Raw genomic sequence first — 18,952 nt, forward strand, 5'->3', positions numbered from 1 at the left:
CAAATTCCCAAACCCTGCCTGACGAGGTTGGGGCCAGGGCATGTCCCCTTTCCCCCACAAAGCTGGCTCAACACTTGGCCATGTCTTCTCCTCCCGTAGAACTGGGTCAGGGCCTGGTCATGCCCCCTCTTGCACAGGCAAATTGGGCCCTGCCACACCTGCCCCATATACTGAATCAGGGGCTGTGGCCAGGTTCAGCTCACAGATGGACTGGGCACCTCCTATTTGGTCCATGGGGCAAGAAGGTTGAGCGACATTGCTCTAGGCATCCTACGTTACACCACTCTTCCCCTCCCCTAAGCCCTTGCACAGTGACTGGCTGCTCTGGTACACAGCCAGAACTCTAATGCTGCAACCTATATTGCCTTCACATAAGCCAGTCCATGCAGTCCCAGGCTGATCTGGGCTAATGGGGGAGTGGCCAGGTGTGTAGAAGGGGTACATATGCTTCTCGGTTCCCAGGAATCTGGGAACAACGAGAAGGTGCCCAATGTCTCTGCAGCTTTTAAGCAGTACTTTCCCCCAAGCTGCTTGTCAGTTTCATTCTATTGGTAGCAGCTGACCAAGTTTTTGAGCATTCCAAGCTGCTTCAGGCTGGGGGATGTAGTGGAGGCATGGCTAGGTTAGTAGAGGTTATACCTCTGTATTTGTATTTCTGAGGGGCTGGCCAAGGGCTCTGCAGCTTTTAAACAGCATTTTTCCCCAAGCCATTGGTCAGTTTCATCCCATTCCTGGCAATTGACATGGAAACCTTGGGCAACCGCTCCCCCACCCTGACCCATAAGCATAGATACAGCCTCTATCTACCTGGCCACCCCGCCGTCATCCACCCCAAATCAGTCTGGGAGGCCCCAAAGCCTGGTCAGTTATGAATGGAGTGAAATTGATAAGCAACTTGAGGGAAAATGTTGTTTAAAAGTGGTGGAGACTTTGGGCAGCCACCAGAATACCTCAGAACCCAGAAGCATGGATCCAAGCGCACACAGCCACTGCCTTGCCCGCTAGGGAAAGTCGTCTTAAGGCAGTAGCCTGAGCCAGAGACCTTGGATAGGCCCCTGAAACACCCATCTTCCACAGGCCTGTCCAAGGTCCCTTTTTTTTAGGAAGGGAGAAGCAGGAGTCCAAGGAGCTTTCCTTAATGAACTGGTCACCCCAAATCAGACTGTCATGCACCAAACCCTGTTACATTGCCAGGAATTGAAGTACAGGTTTCTCTCACCAACAGTGGTTTTGCCAACCATGATTTTGAGTATCCATGCTTCAGAGAAGGAGGGGTACAGTTGGAAAATACCTCCCACGGCTCTCCTGGCCCTGCTTATGCCTCTCACATCTCCCCTCACATAGCCTTGCTGGTGCCCCTCACCCCCCCCCCCCCCCCCCCACCCACAGCCCCTGCTCTCCCAGCCTGGCTGGTTTTGCCAACCACAGGAACTTTCAGGAACCTAACCGCTATGGTTGGTGAGGGAAACCTGTAAATTTATAAGTTGCTCTGGGAAGATAGTTCTTTAAAACTCAAAAAAAGCTCTGGCAGAGCATGCAGCTCCCAAGAACCCAGAAGCATAGGTCTAGGCAGCACTATCCTGCACCCTGCCCACTGATGCACATATACCTGGTTACTCTGTCACGTTACCACCATAGGTTTTGGTAAAGTACAGGAATGATCTTTATTAGTGAGAGGGATCAGAAAGCTGCAGTTACAAGCATTTATTTTTTCTTGGTGTCGAGCCTATCTGGGTATTCCTGTCCTGCTCAGAGAATAGTGGAGAAACTAGGGAACTCGCTACTGGGGGGGGGCATACCATGCTTGTTATTCACTACTGCCCCCTGGTGGTGGTCTGACAGCACTAACACCTAAAAGATAACCGCTCTACTTAGAACCCTTGGCAGTGCATGTTTAGACACCTTTAAACTGTTATAGCTGTGAACTGATCCCGTATCAGTGACATTATTGGAATGGTTTAAGTGTTCTTTCTTCACCCGCAGTCAAGTAGAGAATCATAGAGAAGTAGGATTGAAAAGGACTTCCAGAGGTCACCTAGTCCAACCCCCAGCCTGAGGCAGGATCATCCCTATCCAAACCATCCCATATAAACAATAATCTAAACTCTACATAAGACTACTGTCAGATGTGCCACTGTATTTTGCAGTGGTTCTACTTATTCAATGAGACAAAATATTTTTGAAACTTTTAGGATTAATTCTTCAAACTTTTGTTTCTTAAAATATACTAGGTAATGGTAGTATCTTCTCATGTTGTCTTTCGTATTTTGAGGAAGAAAGTTGTCTGGAAATATGACAGTTAAACAGATTATATTTCTGTCTGTCTTAATTTGTTGACAAAATAGTCAAGGTTGACAGTTGAGTAAAAATGGGCTTTAGCCTTCAATTTTTATGTTTTAATTCTCTTCAAGCTTGACTACAGCCTACTCCATTTTTTCTACTACCTGAATAGTCCTTCAAATGGTGGCAAACATCTTAAACAATTTTTGGGTTGTTGGTAAATATAATTTAAGAGGGGAAAGATGAGCTGAATTCAGTTTTGAGTACAGGGAAAAGCTAAATGTTCTGCATCTTTTAGCACTGGAAAAAATATATGACCACATGGTATATCTGTTTTTATTTAGCACATCAATGCACATCAAGCATATGAATCTCAAATCTCTTCAATTACCAAAAAAATGTTAAAGTTGGAAGGGGACTTCAAACATGAACAAGATGAAAAGTCTTCTGTATTGGCTGACCTTGCTTCTGTGAGAGAATTGTGCATGAAACTTGAATCTAGCAAAGAACTTTTATCACGGCAGCTAACATCCAAAACCATGGAATATGAAAGGGTAAGAAACAACAGCAAATTTAACTTTTTTGTAGATGCATGGTTTGGTTCCTTTACCTCCTTTTTCTTAAATTGTAATCACTTTTAAAATCAGGATGGATGGGCTGAAGTCAAAAGGACTTAAAGCATTTTTATTGGGTGCATCTGCATTTTAATTAATGAGCTGTAATTACGGCATGTAAAGTTTAGGTACTAAATGCACCTTAATTAGCGCTACTGTGCATTAGCGTAGATGAACACTTTTTAAGTAGTGTTAATGTGCATTAGACTAAATCTGTGCATTAGCTCGGGCTTTGCCTGCTGCACTGGTGCACATTAGATTTAGTCTAATGTGCTCGAAGCATATCGTGCAGGCACGCCCATTTTGTTTTGCATTTGTACTTCTAGTTATTTGCCGAAAGAGGTGATTCTCATTCACTAATAGTCATTAAGACATGAATTAGTGTACATATAACCCCTTATACTAAATATGGCACTACTTTGCTAACTAGAATGATACACCACATGTGTGCATTTTTATAACATATTCATTTTCTTAACTTTAAAATTTAATTTGTAAAAATGGTGATGATTATATTTATTTACTAAACAAGTATTTTATTTATTATTTACATCAGTTGCATTTGAACTGATTTGAAATGCAAAAAATAGTATTGTAAAGCTTTTTTTTAAATTAAACTATGTTAAATAATGCTGGATACTTAAAATATTTTGTGTTTATGTTTATGATTCATTAAACCAGAGGTGGCAACCTCATCTGGACTTCATGAATGATGAGGGGCTTGTCCTTGTGTGGTGCACACTCTGGATGGATTGGGATGCAAGTTGCGTATGGTGCCCACTGCAGTTGGTCTAGTGTGAACACTGCATGTAGTGTGAGCCCTGGACTGGTTAAATTGGCCAGACTGGGTGCTGTATATTGAAAGCCACAGAGGAATCAGGGTGTCCTGGCATTGGAGGGTGGATCATGTGGTTTCACGGGCTTTGCCACTCTGCATTAAACAAAGGCAATCCTGTAGTTAGTAAATTTGAACTCATGCTTGTCATGTCATTCAGGACTTCAGTTACTTCAGGTCTCATCCTCTCATACCTTCTTTAATTCATAGATTTGAGGAGGAAAACATGTTCTTGCTTTTTCATTCAGAGTTGAGAAGCTGATTGGGATTTGAACTAGTAAATGAAATGAGCTAGTTGAATAAAATGAAAAAAAATCTGTTTTCCTCTGCAAAAGAGGCTACTTCTGTCAAAATCTAGTTTAGCACTTCAATAAACCCATGTTCCAGTAAGCTTTGGAACTTTAGTAAACTGTGGCTTAGCCAAAGACTCTTACCAGTTCAGTAGTTTGACTTAACAGTTTAAAGGCAAACACTTCTTGCTTGCAATAATTATTTACACATTTAGGCTTTTAGATTATTATTTCAATGTTAATTATTTTTTCATTAAGTGTGTTTAAAAAGATTTAAATAAATCAGATTTTAGAATTGTCTATATTTATCTGTGCTGTCTTACATGTAGATACTCTTTATTAAGACCCTTGTGGAATGGGAAATTGGGTGCAGGTGGGTTTGAGAGATGCACATGTAAACTAGCATTTCTTCCTGATTTAATAATTATTGTGTATACAACTTTTTATTTAACCAGGCCAGCTGATTGTGTACACTACAGAAAGACTAATAGTACTGTACTTTAATATATCTATTTTTCTGAAGTTATGTAGCAACAAATTTGACAACAAATTCAGATTAGAGGTGATAACACCACTAGATTTAAGGGTAAAATGTAAATATATATGTAATGCATGATTCTGTTTAAAGTATGGTAGTGTTTTTGGTTTCAAATTAAGTGGATTGAATTTTAATTCCTCTCTCTTTTCTTCACTTGATAGTGTTGTTGCTGAATGCAATATTTAATTTTATTTCCATTTTTAACATGTATTTTGCATTTGACTTCAGTTGAGTCATTTATTAAGTAAGAGCTGTGTGTGTAAAGACACACATGGAGTATAGATTCATGAAACGTGTGCGTGAAGAAAATATTGAATTACTAGCAAATGGAAAATTGAGGCTGGTGATGAATCTACTGCTATAATTTTTTTATACTCTAGGTTCTTGCTGAAATAGAAGATGTAAAGTCAGAAGCAGAATTGTTGAAAAAACAGTTGTCAAGTGAGCGACTTACAATTCAGAACCTTGAAACGCTGTTGGCTACTAGTAGAGACAAAGAGTTTCAGAATCATTTAATGACCCATGAGAAGGATTCAGAAATTCAGTTACTTAAAGACAAGCTAACACTTGCAGAGAGCAAACTGTAAGTTTTGACACACAAGTATATTTCTTAAAATAATTTGACTTATGCATTTCAGCAAAAAAGTTATCTGTTTGGGAAAGCCAAGTTGAAGAAAAATGTTGCTTCTAGCAATATAAAATTCTTATGGCAGTTTCTTTAAGAAACTAATTCCTCTGTCCTTTGAAGCACAATCTTCCAATTTTGGGAAAAAGTATCTTCTAGTATAAGTAGTGTAAGAGTTGTGTAGCCACGATGGTCCAGAAATTATGCAAGAGGCAGGGCTTATTTAAGGTGATATATTTTATTGGACAAACTGAGGAAGAATGTCTTGCATTCTTATCTAACACTCTCCCAACTACATAGCTGGTCTAATAAAAGATATTACCCTAAGAAATTCTTGTCTTTTCTAGTATAAAATATACTTTTTTGCTGTTCCTGTGAAAATGACCAGTTACTGCATAGATCTTTGTGGTGCATATAAAACATTCAGTCCTGCCAGTGTTACTCGCATGTCATTGCACATCATGGCATTTAAATTTTTTAGTTTAGTTCTTAAAAAATATACTAGATTCTAATAGTAAAGTAACAACTGAGATAGGGAAGTCAAGCATAAAAATTAGGAAATGCAACAATTAAAATTGCTAATACTATCTTAATTTAGCCAGATTGTTCATTAGTGTTATGACATAGTGTTTCATTACTTGATCACAAACTAGAGGTACACTGATACATTGGTCCATATCTTATTGGCACCAATAAAAGGAAAATTGACATTATCAGCAATCGGATTTTTTTGGCTGACATGGCCAATAATGTTGCCAATAAATGCTGTGTGCATGTGTGCAGCTGCAGCATGCGCACGGCCAGCCCAGCAGCTTGGAGAGCAGCATCCGGTTCGTAAGTCTGTTGGAGGAAGGGGCAGGGGGAGGGCAGATCCAAGGCCTCCACAGTGAGGGAGGGAGTGGAGCAGGGGCAAGCACTACCTGGGCAGAGTGGGGTGGGGCATGGGACGGAGCTGTGAGCAACTCCACCGGGGGGGGGGTGGCTTCTGCCGTTGCATGCACCCTGGGGGAGGCATGGGGCAGCATGTGCCCCTGGATCTGTGTACAGGGTGAGGGCAGGCTGCTGCTGTGGATTGGGGTCGGGTGGTGCCAGGGCTGCGCTCAGGATGGGTGGCAGAGGCACTGGGAAAAGGGCTACAAGGTGGGCTATAGCCACCTCAGAATTTGCCATAGCTCTTCCCCTCCCCGCCACCCTGTAATCCTCCACCTCCCAGTGCCACTGCTGCCAGACCTGAGCAGAGCCCCAGTTCAGTGCTCTCCCCACCCCGGAAGAGCCTGGTGCCACCCTGGCCCCAGCCCATGTAAGCAGCCTGTCCTCACCCTGTGCACAAATCCATGCTGCCCCTGAAGGTGCTCACAGCAGCGGGAGCCCTCCCATGTTCCCCAGATGATCCACTCGTGGCTGTGTCTCCCTCCCTGCCCTGACTGGACAGCCCTTACCTTAGCCCCTCCCTCCCTCCCTCCCTCCTTCACTGTGGGGACCTTGATTGCCCCTTCCCCTCCCCCCCACGCCCCTTCCTGTCCTTCACCCCTTCCCTCCAACAGACTTACCAGCCAGACTCTGTTCTCCACTCCAAGTTTCCAGGCTGCATATTGGCGTTTGGATCAGTATCGACCAATATGGCTTGTTAATAATAGACCATCAGTATCGGCCCAAAAAAATCTTTATTCATTGCACCCCTAATCACAAACTCTTTTCTGTTAGGCTTCTGCTTACTTTAGTGCATAGGATGGGTTGTGCTCCTGGGTTATGTATTGAAGGAAACTATTTGTAGAACTTTTTACTTTTGTTAATGAAAACTAGCTGCACTTTAATGCGGCAAGGAACTGCAGGGAGAGAAAGGATGATCTCTTGTTTAAGGTACCTGTCTACTTACTGGATTGTGTTGTTGCCTCTGCCATAAAGTTTCAAGGTGATGTGATGGTAGGCAAGTTGCATTGTTTCACAAATGTTTAATAATTGTATGTTCACAATTTTATGAGCTCCATTTGAAGCATCTGGAGTCTAATGTACAAAAGTTCTCAGTGCTCATAGTTATTAACTGAAGCCAGTGGCAGGTCTGTCCATATATACTGCTATAAGAACACTGAACAAATAAAAAAAAATCAGGTCTTGAGTACTTCAAGTTGGACACCTAAAATTACTGGACATTTTTAACAATTTTGGCCTTAGTATTTTTCTGCCTGCATTCCCTGTTTATAATATGGGGCTGGTTGATAACCCCTACCTTACAGGAATAGTCCAAAATTAAATTTATTATTTGTGAAGCACTGAGATAATATTATGTGGGCTACCATACAGTCCACAAGGGAAAGATTAATAAACATTCGGTAAATGCGACCATGCATATACATGTCATAAATATAAATATCTGGTGCCTTTGAGATAGATAGATAGATATATCAGTATTCAGAGTCGCATCTGAGTGGTGGCACAATAAATGAGGTAGGAGATCTATATTGAATAAACATGGGAATATCGAAAAACTGCTTGCTTGTTGAGAGCCATCTATCCCATTCTCTGAATGAGGCAGACATCCTTGAGGAAAAACAACTAGTTTGCTATCAAGCAATCTGAATATACCCTAATTCTTATGCATAAGAGGACATCCTTAATTCTGGCACTTCATTAGCTTTTTAGTGATTGACTTTGCTAACTTTACTTTTACTGGGTTTTTTTATATAATGAATAACTTCAGCATTTATAAAAATGTTTGTTTCCATTTGTGTCCAATAATATTGGGTCCTGAATTATCAAAATATAATTCCTGAAAGAGTTTTCTAAACTGTCTTTGAAGGACCTACAAGGAGATATCAGAGATGGCTGAAACTTGTTTTCTATATCTGTTGTTACCAAGTTGGATCAAGAGATTTTTTTTTTTTAAAGAATTTCATTTGTGAATAAGGCAGATAGTAAAGTATCATTCCTCTGATTTGTTTACTCCCTGTGAATTGATAGCTTTGCCTTGCAATCAAAACATCTAGTGCCTTCAATATAGTGCAGAGCTGTCCAGCTGGCAGCCTGTGGGCTACATCTGATCTGCAAGGGGTTAACTTGCAGGTGGTGGGTTCCTGCATGGTTGCTGCATCCTGCATCCTTCCTGCTGCTGTGGCAGCTAGAATCTCTGTGCTCATGCTTCCCTTCCCATGCTCCAGGTTTCTCCTTCCTGCTTCCCAGCCCACCTTGCCAGGAGTGGGCAAAGCAGACTGGCAGGAGGGTGCTGCATGTGCAACAGCATAGAAGAGGTGGGTTGCCCACATAGCAAAAGAAGGGCCCGATTGCCTGCGATTCACAGCCAAGAGGAAGGTTGTGAAGTTGGCACTGCGGGAAAGGCCAGGCTGTACACGCAATGTGGGGAGGAAGGTGGGTTGCCTGTGCCATGTGAGGAAACCCAGGGGCTGTCTGTGAAGCTTGTGGTCCCAGGACTTGCAGCCTGCCCTACCTAAACAGTCCCAATATAGGGCTTTCAGTGACATACTAGTCCCAGATATGTTGCATGCTATCAGATAATTTTAAAAACATTTTTTAAAGTTTTAATCCAATCAGTTCAAATTTATCTACAGTTGCATTCATCATATAACTGGATTCCTAGTTAATAGTGACCTGCAGTGGTTTTTCAGTGAAAGCAGTCTGAAAAGTTTGGATTTTTTTTTTAGCTTTGGGTTTGCAACAGTCAGCCATGCTTTTCTGTCTGTGTGTTTTTCTTTATATGATGCTTAGTAATAACATTTTATCTTTTCAACTTCTTTTTTTGGTCAGGAAAATATCTCTATTGCACAGATGAAAATATTGAGGCATGTGGGTAGTTTAAACTGCAAACAAAAACCTCTGATTAAATTGGAAAATCAGAATAGGTTTCCTCAGTCTGGTGCTATAGTTATAAATCCTCCATAGTTGTAAGCCTCCAGAATGACTATTGAAGAATAACATGGAATAATGTAGCTGTGCATTTTCTGAGTTGGGCAAACTGCTCTCTACCCTTAGGTTCTTGACAGTATTCCTGCTTACTACTGAGAGTAGTTAATGGTATTGGTAAGCAGCTTTAAAATATGCCAACTAGTTATCTGAGAAGTACATCTCACTGGCATTTAAGACTGGCTGGCCTGCTTTTCTTTTCAGCTGTTACAATTAAACCATCTTCAACTTGTCACGATGCTGTGTCATTTAATTTTGTATCTTTCAGGAGCATTTTAATGCTTTGGCTTTTTTTTGGACGTTTGAATAGCTTTTCATTAATAGGGTTAAAGATGCATAATAGATTAATAAAAATAATAATTCTTAGTTGTCTGCCTTTTCACATGAACATGCATGTATATAATTGTATCCAGAAAGGAATATGGATGCACTGTAACAAGAATGTTTGAGGGACTTTCCAGGTTCATACTTCAAACTAGATTTCTGAATTCAGCTATATTCATTCAGTTCTCATCACAACTGGCTTGTTGCAGTTTCACTTCTGGTTTTTTAAAATTTATTTTGGGCTTTAAGAAGTAACACCTATTGCATTTTTTTCCTTTTTATTATTATTATTGTCATTCCTTTACAATGTTAAATTCTTTGTTGCTTCTTCTTGTTCTTTTAGAACCAGTCATAATAGAGAAGTTTCTGCACTTAGAAGTAAAGTTGCACAGCTGCAGACTGACTGTGATGTTTTAAAAAGGCAACTGACAACTGAACGATTTGAACGGTAAACTGTTGCTTTACTGTAATTGCAGTGAGGAGGTCATTAGGCCCCCCCACCCCCTGATCTTGTCGTGTCATTAATAGCTTGTAAAAACTACCTATAGAAGTGATGGCTTTCTGCTGTCTTTAGTCCTGTTTGAGGTTCATTATTCTAAACCTGAAACTTGTTTAATTTAAAAAAAAATAATATACCGTATTTACTTGAATATAAGATGATTTTTTCCCCAGTCAGCATGGGGAAAAAAGCTCCTAGTCTTACATTCGCATACAAAGAAACTTTATTTAATATATTGTCTCTCCTTAGACTGCTGCCAAAAGCAGCCTGTGCTCAGTAATGAAAACCAGCTGTGAAGTTGATTAAATGCAGCCAACATTGAACATGAATATAAAACACATGGCCTGTAGTAGGCAAACATACTGATTTTTTTTTTTTTCTTAAATTTCTTTTCAAAGGCCAAATAAGTTCTGAATTTTGTTGGGCAAAGCCCAATAGTCAAGTTCCAAACTTCAACTGAGCAGAGCTCAGTCATTTAAGTCTATGTGACTCTACGACCAGGCAGATACCTTCCCTCCTAGACCCATTGGTCTTGGACTTCAGGTACTCCCCCAATCCATGGCAGGCATCCTAAATGCAAGCCCCAGGCTGAGAGGTCTTGGGGTTCAAATGCCTCTGAGTTTCACTCCTAGCCAAAAGGCTAAAGAGTAAGCCAGAGGGGAAGCATGAATACAATCCCCTATTGTACAATTCAAGGCAAACCTCCAATAAGTAGATTCTGTACCTGAAAAATAACAAGTTTGTACATTTTCCATATAGAGAATCTAATTATGGGGGTGGGGAGTGGTCCTCTTATAGTCAGGGTTGTTTATTCAAGTAAATGCATTAGTTAGATTCTGCATCCCATCCCAGATTTTATAGATTCATGGTACTGTAAATCTATTTTAAAAAAACTGTAAAAAATTGATTTATTTTCCTCTCCTGTCACTATCCTGGAGACCATACAAACAAGAGGAATCTAGACTGAACTTGCAAGAGAGCAAAACCTGACTGTCTTTTTTCATATATATATATATATATATATATATATATATATATATATATATATATATGTATGTATGTATGTATTTCAAAAAGTACAATATTTTCTTCAGATCCTTTATTTATAGTACTTAAGTATTATTTATAATAGAGTTTACATAGATCTTTAAATTTGCTGTGTCCCTTAAATGTCATTGGAATGTTTGGACTTACAGTGTACATAAATCTATTTAAATGTATCACCTTTCATCATCTTTTATCCTCTAATTTCTATATATAAAGTAGCATTCTACAACAAATTATGAAAGTAATGGTAGTGATAAACTATAACATGAGTACAAATTAAAAATCATTTTAACATCTACTCGGTAGAGAGCGTGCAATTCAGGAGATGCGTCGACATGGTCTTTCCACATCTTCTGTACGTTCCTCATCTCCACTTAGTTCAACATTGAGATCTCCTTCACATTCTCCAGAGCGTGCAACTGCAAGGTCGGTTGATCGAATAACAGCAGAAAAGTAAGGTTTTGATTGCATCATTGGGTTAATTGTCAACTTAGAAAGTTAAGGATTTTTTTTTTAAACTGAAACTGGAAAGAAACAAACAAAAACAAAGCAACTTATGTTTTGGTATATATGAAATTTTTAAACATTAGTGCTAATGATTTAGAGGGTGCTAAAAACACTAAAACTATTAACTGAAAGCACCAGCTGCTAATTATTCTCCAAAAGCTAAGGGATTTCTACTCCTATTTCTTTGCTTATAGAACAGGACTGTCATATAAATTCACAGCTTTTAAAATTCTAGTCATTAAAACTTCGCAATAATGGATCAGGCATGCCTACCCCATATCTGACTGAGTGGCCTGTACTGGCCAGAACTTGAACATTTGTACAGCCTAATTAACTTCTTTCCTTGCATCAGATTTGTTTGTACAGTATGCACTGCATCTCTCCATGTCAACAGCAGATGATTCTTTAGTGCCTATACTATATTCAGAAATGTTGGTATACTTTGTAAGTCTCTTGTAAACAGTCCCTGCACCAGAGCTTACCCATGTAGTCTTGCCTCAAAGATATACCAAAATCATATTGCTCCATCGATGAAGAGGCTATTTTATCTAGCTAACTGACACTAGTATGTAACATGGTGGAAACTGCTTGTGAGGCTAATACTCTGAGAGCCAGAGGACTTCCTTTTACTACATTAGAGGGAAAAGAACCATTTATCCTTCCTCTTTCTTTGTGCCTTGCAGTATCCAAGCTTCCTCATTTTTGTAGAGAAAACCTAAGCTTGTTCTCCTCCCATATGAAACCTCTAAGGACTACAGGCCAAGAATTATACCCATCTAACCTACCTTCTGTTCAGTGGTAGATTTTTGGCAACATTTGCCTACCATTCAAGCTATATGTAGAATAGCAAAATGCAAACATATGTGTGAAGAGATGCTGCTGGCTTCTTTCTTAGTTTTTGCCTCAGTACTTAATGTACAGCAAAAGCTTTGTTATCCGGCACCCATAAGTAATGGGGGATGCTGGATAACCAAATATGCCGGTTACCTGAGAGGCCCAAACTGGCGTCTTTGCCTATTTGAACTGCCACCCCTCCTGCCACGTCAGTGTGCCGGGGCACAGGGAGGGGGGGGCCCATGCAGGCTGTTATGCCCCAGACTGTGGGGACTCAGCGAATCTGGAAGTGCCACGATGGGCACTTCCGGTTTCGCTTTTGCCGCGTCGACTGGCATGCCAGTTAATAGAGCATGCTGGTTTGTAAGCTGCCACATAACGCGGCTTTTGCTGTAGTGATATTTATGGTCAAGAATAAGTGTCACAATTCAGTGTCCCTGAATCATGATTCTAATAATGATAAGTCTGAAATGCAGGTTTGAGAATGCTTAATGTTAGCTGCTGGCCCTAGGAGCAGCTTATTAACATCAAAGTTGCTAAAATATATATATATATATATATATATATATATATATATATATATATATATACACACACACACCAAAAGTAGATAAGATAAATACTAGGGGTGCACCAATAAAGAATTTTTGGGCCGATACCAATGGCTGATTATGAATGAGCCATATTGGCCGATACTGATCCAATTGCCGATATGCAGCCCGGCAGCTCAGAGAGCGGTATCCAACTGGTAAGTTTGTTGGGGGGAAGGGGCAGAGGGGAGGCAAGAGGCATGGGGTGTAGATCGAGGCCCCCATGGTGAGGGAGGGAGTGGGGCTGGGGTAGGGGCAGGTGCTGCCCCTCCAGGGTGTGGCACAGGACTGAGTCACAAGCAGGTCACCCAGGGTATGTGGGGGGGGACCCCCAGGGGAGGCAGGGGGGTGGCATGTGTCCCCTGGGTCTGTGTGGGGTGAGGGTATGCTGCTGCTGCAGGCTGGGGCTAGGGGTGGCACTGGGCTTTTCCTGGTGGGGGAGAAGGATGGGCCAGGGTTATGCTTGGGGTGGGTGGTGGCAGTGCTGGGAGAGGGTGTTCGTGGGGGCTGTGGCGAATTCTCGGGTGGCTGTAGCCCCCTCTCCCAGTGCTACCACCGCATGTCCCAAGCACAGCCTCAGCCTAGGCCCTGCCTCTGGGAAGAACCTGGCACTGCCCCAGCCCCAGCAGGCAGTCTGCCCTCACCCCACGCACAGATCCAGGGGACATGTGCCCCCTGTGCCTCCCCAGGAGGTGTGCGCAGTGGCAGGAGCTGCTCCCCAACCCAGATGAGCTGCTTGCAGCTCCATTCCACACTCCACCCCTCCCTGCCCCAGCTGGGCAGTGCCTGCCCCAGCCACAACCACGCTCCCTCATCACGGGGGGCCTTGATTTGCCCCCAGCCCTGTCCCTCCCCTCCGTCTCTTCCCTCCCCCCCCACCAACAGACTTACCAGCTGGATGGTGCTTTCCATACTGCTGGGCTGACCGCATGCATGCTGTGGCTATGTGCATGCACGTGGCATTTATTGGTGACATTATCAGCCACATCAGCCAAAAAAAGCCAACAATGTCAATTTTCCTTGTATTGGTGCTGATACAATATTGACTGGTGTATCGGTGCACCTCTAATAAATACAGAGACAAAAATTTGTATGGTGGGGATAGAGCACACCAATTCATCACCTAGGTTTCTAATATGTATGCCTCAGTCCTCCCATTCCTACCTGTTGCAGTTCAATGAAGAGTCAAAGGACAGTGAAATAAGCTTTGGTTGTTTCTAGGAATCATTTTGTGCTCTTTCCTTTTCTAGTGTGAAACAGACCAATGTTAGCAAGTGAAGAGTATATGGAAACCGTTAAAACATATAATAGTACATAAAAACTGTCCTTTTCTGGCAAAAAATAAGTGGGATTGTTCTGCATAGACTTTTCCATCAGAACTAAGCTCTTTCTTAAGAAAGAACCACTCAGCAAAGTGTTCGCTAATTTGCCCAATATTGTGTGAATTGTTTTGGCTTTTACAGTTTTCATTCTCCAGAGTCTATTCCAGACCCAAAATTAATTAGATTTCTTTTAATTAATACCTTAAATCCTGCTTGGCTTCATTGCATTATTAATAGCGTCTCTTCCATTAATGTTGACAAATCAAGTGTTTCTGAAATTGGAGGTTCATAGTCAAGAATTCTCATGTACATCTTTTTCCCCGCACTCGCAATTCTCTTTTCATTTTATGCAAAAAGAGCATCTCAAACAGAAGCAAGAAGATTAACTGGCCCATTACTGAGTTTCAGATATGCTTGTGATGTACTGTCCTTACACTGTAATATATCATGGTACTCTGTAGTGACAAATGCATACTGCACCACTTAGGCCTTGGACCTATGTTCATTTGTGGCACTACAAAGGTCTCCGTGTTTTTCTGCATTTAAAATGAAACGCTACTATATATAGGTATCAGTTGAACACAATGTTTTATTGATACATTTACCATTGTAAAGCGGTTTGGAAGCCTACCAGTGTCTCAGTCATTATAGTAAAATAAATTCTAAATATCTATATATTTTGGCATTTGATTTTGGTTTTCTCTATTATAGAAAATCACAGCTCCTCCTGCCCTCTTTGCTCACCAGTACATGGCTCCAGGTGCGGCTGAGCAGCCCTGATATGCTGGTGCCCATCACTCCCAAGCCACAGCCCTGCCCTCCCCGCCAGCCCTGCCAGTGCCCCTCACTCCCAGCTTGCAGACCTCAGCCCACCCCAGTGTGTGGGGAAGGAGGTGGGGGGGTTGTGCGGCAACGGGGGGTGCTCAACCATAGGTGACACCATATAGGTGATGTGTTGGGGGGGGGGCATGGAGGGTATGTGCCCCCAAGATTTCTACACCCACAGGTGGGCATGTGGTTGCAGCCTGGTTGGACTGTCACAGGCAGGAGCTGCCTCCTCAGCCCAACAAGCGGGACCCGGAGTGGGAGCATGGAGCATAGTGTTGACACTTGTTGCCTTTGCCAAGACCCCTGTGCCAGCTGCACTGCCAGCAGCACAAGGAGTAACTGGCTAGGGTAGGGGGCTGCACTGCCCTCATCTCTTCCCGCTGCTTACACTCCAGGCCACGGCTCTACATTACTGCCATGTCCTGGCTGCCAATGCTGTTCCCTTTAGACCACCGATGCTGCCTCCCACCCCACTTCCCCTCCAAGATAGAGCCACAACCTGGCACGTGAGTGGCTGGTGGCAGCAGGAGGTGAGGGCAGCACTGTTGTCCCCGTTCCCGTCCCCCCCCTTAGTCCATTACTCTACATGCTGCTGGTGGTGCAGCTAGCACAGGGGTCCTAGTGGTGGTGGCAGCAGCAGCGAGTCTCACCACCCTGCTCAACCCTCCTGCACCAAGTCCCACCTGCTGGACCACAAAGGTAGCTTCTGCCTCTGCATGCCCCTGGGCCTATGCCCCCCTCACTGCCTGTAGACTTAGTGTGTTGGAGCGGACTTGATTAATCAAGTCTGCTGGAGCATGGTAACTAATTACCACACTCCACCAGACTCCAGCATCATATGTATCAACATCCCTGTGCTGAAAAATGATGGTGAGCCATTTTAAAGCTTATTGAACGAGCGTCAGTTAAAGCCCCCTTCCCGCCATTTTTCAGTGTGGGGATGCTGATACATGTGATGCTTCGGGCGCTTTAATTACAGTGGCTCTTGGAACTGCTTTAATTAAAGTGCCTCCCCTCCCCTCTCCTCCCTACTGCCTCCCAGAGCATGTCTTTAAACTCCCCAAGAGCCCACCTATAGCACTACATGTACCTGCTACACCATACATATGGTGCTATAAAACATAGAGATACAGAGAAGTTCTTGCTTGAAAATAATAGTCTGTACATATTGTATGGATAATACGCTGAAGACTGATTCAAAGTACTTAGAAATACAGGCAGATGGCAAGGCAGGATGGCACCGTAAAGAGTAACTTGTTCAGAATGGCATAAGCTTTCATGGGTGACAGCCTACTTTTGTCAGTTGCTAACAACAAAGTATCTGATGAAGTAGGCTGTTGCATGTGAAAGCTCATGCCTTGCTAAATGAGTTACTCTCTAAAGTAACTCCCTACCCTACCTTCTGCTCAACTACAGATTAACATGGCTAATTATCTCTCTTTATAAATGCATATGATGATGAACAGAAATAAATTTAATACGTTTTGCCCCAGTTTGATTTTCTAAAAATACTGTTTTTATTTTGAAATTTCTTCTCCTCCAGAAACGTGAGCTTCAAGGAATAACCAATCTGGAATAGTCTTAAGCCTAAACCAATAATAGATGGATTAACTTGTTACAAGGACTTTTGAAAATTATGAAGTCTGGCATGAATTCTACCTCTGGTTTCTTCAGATCAGTAATGAGTTGTGAATTGTATACATGTGTAGAGTATAGTCAGCCTTACACAATTCTACTCTTTCAGTTACCTGTGGATGACCTGTTTATGATGGGTGCTTTTAATTGTTCCAATGTCTGCTTTTGTACCAACACTGAAGTCTTAAAGCAATTTTGCAAGGCTAATGTAATAGTTCTATAAATATATTTGCGTAAAAGAATGAAGCTGGCTCTGGGTAACTAATATGACAGCCTCTGATTTAATTTTGCCACTTATTTCCATTTGCTTATATCAGATAAAACTCCAAAAGTTTGCACATTCAGTGGTGCAGGGCAGTGTAAAGCAATGAAAGATTCTGTCTTTTTTTCTTTTAGGAAAAAATGCTGAGCCATAAAATATTTATTATGCATCTAATGGTTTTCTGTGTATTTGGATTTTTTACAAAAATTTTGTTTACACGTCATTGCTCTTATACAACCTTGTATCATGAAGAATGTCCATTCACTTTGTGAAAGTACTATCAATCTCAGAGTAGACTTTTCTTCTTAATCAAAAACAGTGCCATATCAATAATTGTCTTTTATAATTTTTTTTACATATAAACTCTTACGAAAATATTGCTCCTAGTCTTCCATAATGTTCTGTAATGCCCTTTTTATTTTTAAATACTGTATTTTTTCCAATGAAAAGCAATGGAAGAACACATTAATACTTTTAATATCATACGTAACTGAATTGTACCATATATGTAATGCCAAACCAAATCTGGAGATATTTTTCAAAACTTTTTTTTTAAAAGATCAGAACAAAATCAGGATTCATTCATACAGTTGAGCTCAAGTCTTTAAAGAGGTGACAGAGGGCCTTATATTATGGAACACATCTTCTACGTAGGTGCAGTAAAAATGAAAAATGTCTAATAAACATGAAAGACAGTTATTACTAATTTAGATCATAAAGCATTATTATGAATTATCTTTAGAATAATTTATTGAAGTTCATTTATGTAAGATATTTGGACTCATAATTAAGTATTTTACTCCAATATTTAAGTAGAATAGTACTAACTATTAGAAAAATAATGTGACATTTCTTGGTGTTACACATAGGGACTAGAAGGGAAATCTGTACTGTGGCGGTGCATCCATGTTGACTGATTTACAGCATTCCATTCAAAATAGCTGAAGAAAAGACTGTATGTACCAAATTCCATTACAGAGAGCAGGAAGGAATAGCATGACTTGAAGGAATCAAATTCTGAACTTTTCTATACTTTGTCTCCCTTGTATTTTTAAACTAAGATTGGTACAGTTTTGATTTAATAAAGAAATGTGTTTTAACTGGAAAATATGTTGTTTAATATTCTAATTAAATGTATGCATACATAATTGTTTGTTCTGGTCTTGATGTGGCATGTTTTGTCAGTTCTTAGATATTTTAAACTTAATGATATCTTTTAAGTCTTTTACTTCTTTTTGACTATTAAACTTTCTAAAGTGCCAGGTCCTTTATCTGGGTAGGAAGAGCCTTCACCACAACTATACAATGGGTGGTGGTCCACTGGCTGGCACTGTATCTGAAAGGGACCTGGGGGTGACAGTTGACCAGAAGATGAATATGAGCCAACAGTGCGATGAAGTCGCCAGCGGGGCTAATAGAACTCTAGCGTGCATCAGCCAATGTGTTGCAAACAGATCTAGAGAAGTGTTCCTCCCCCTCTATTTGGCATTGATGAGGCCACAGCTGGGTACTGTGTCCAGTTCTGGGCACTGCACCAGGAAGGATGTGGATAAGCTTGAAAGGGTACAGAGAAGGGCCATCCATATGATTAGGGGCCTGGAGGATAAGGCCCTATGAAGAGAGACTCCAGGAACTGGGTTTGTTCAATCTGAGCAAGAGAAGACTGAGAGGTGACTTGATAACCGTATACAAGGGTGAACACCAAGATCTAGGGGAGCAACTCTTCAGAAAGGCACCCTCAAGGAGGACAAGGAGCAACAAGCTAATTGAGCAAAAATTTAGGTTGGACATCAGGAAAAACTTCTTTTCTGTAAGGGTATCTAGAATCTGGAACACGCTCCCAGCAGAGGTGGTGCAGTCACCCTCCTTGGAGGTGTTCAAGAGGAGGCTGGGAAGGCACCTCGTTGAGCTTGTTTGAACCCAATAGCTTCCTGCCTCTGGCAGGGGACTGGACTTGATGATCTTACAGGTCCCTTCCAGTCATTTGATTGTATGATTCTAAACAAA

General features: G+C 41.5%; 1 protein-coding gene across 5 annotated transcripts in view; it reads left to right on the plus strand.

The window, feature by feature from the left end:
* Positions 1–18,093, plus strand: part of CEP135 (centrosomal protein 135) — a 73,639-nt gene extending 55,546 nt beyond the window's left edge. For 4 of the 5 annotated variants that reach the window (XM_019481255.2, XM_014594892.3, XM_019481256.2 and 1 more), the window contains 5 exons: positions 2,625–2,834; positions 4,938–5,140; positions 9,765–9,869; positions 11,274–11,420; positions 16,592–18,093. In XM_019481255.2, the coding sequence (XP_019336800.2) occupies positions 2,625–2,834; positions 4,938–5,140; positions 9,765–9,869; positions 11,274–11,420; positions 16,592–16,613 (687 nt within the window). In that variant the 3' untranslated portion in view covers positions 16,614–18,093. The remainder of the gene's footprint in view (positions 1–2,624; positions 2,835–4,937; positions 5,141–9,764; positions 9,870–11,273; positions 11,421–16,591) is intronic. The other variant, XM_019481258.2, reaches the window with a different exon arrangement.
* Positions 18,094–18,952: the final 859 nt, after the last annotated feature.

This window comes from Alligator mississippiensis, chromosome 2, assembly GCF_030867095.1.
Source record: "Alligator mississippiensis isolate rAllMis1 chromosome 2, rAllMis1, whole genome shotgun sequence".
Classification (NCBI taxonomy): Eukaryota; Metazoa; Chordata; order Crocodylia; family Alligatoridae; genus Alligator; species Alligator mississippiensis.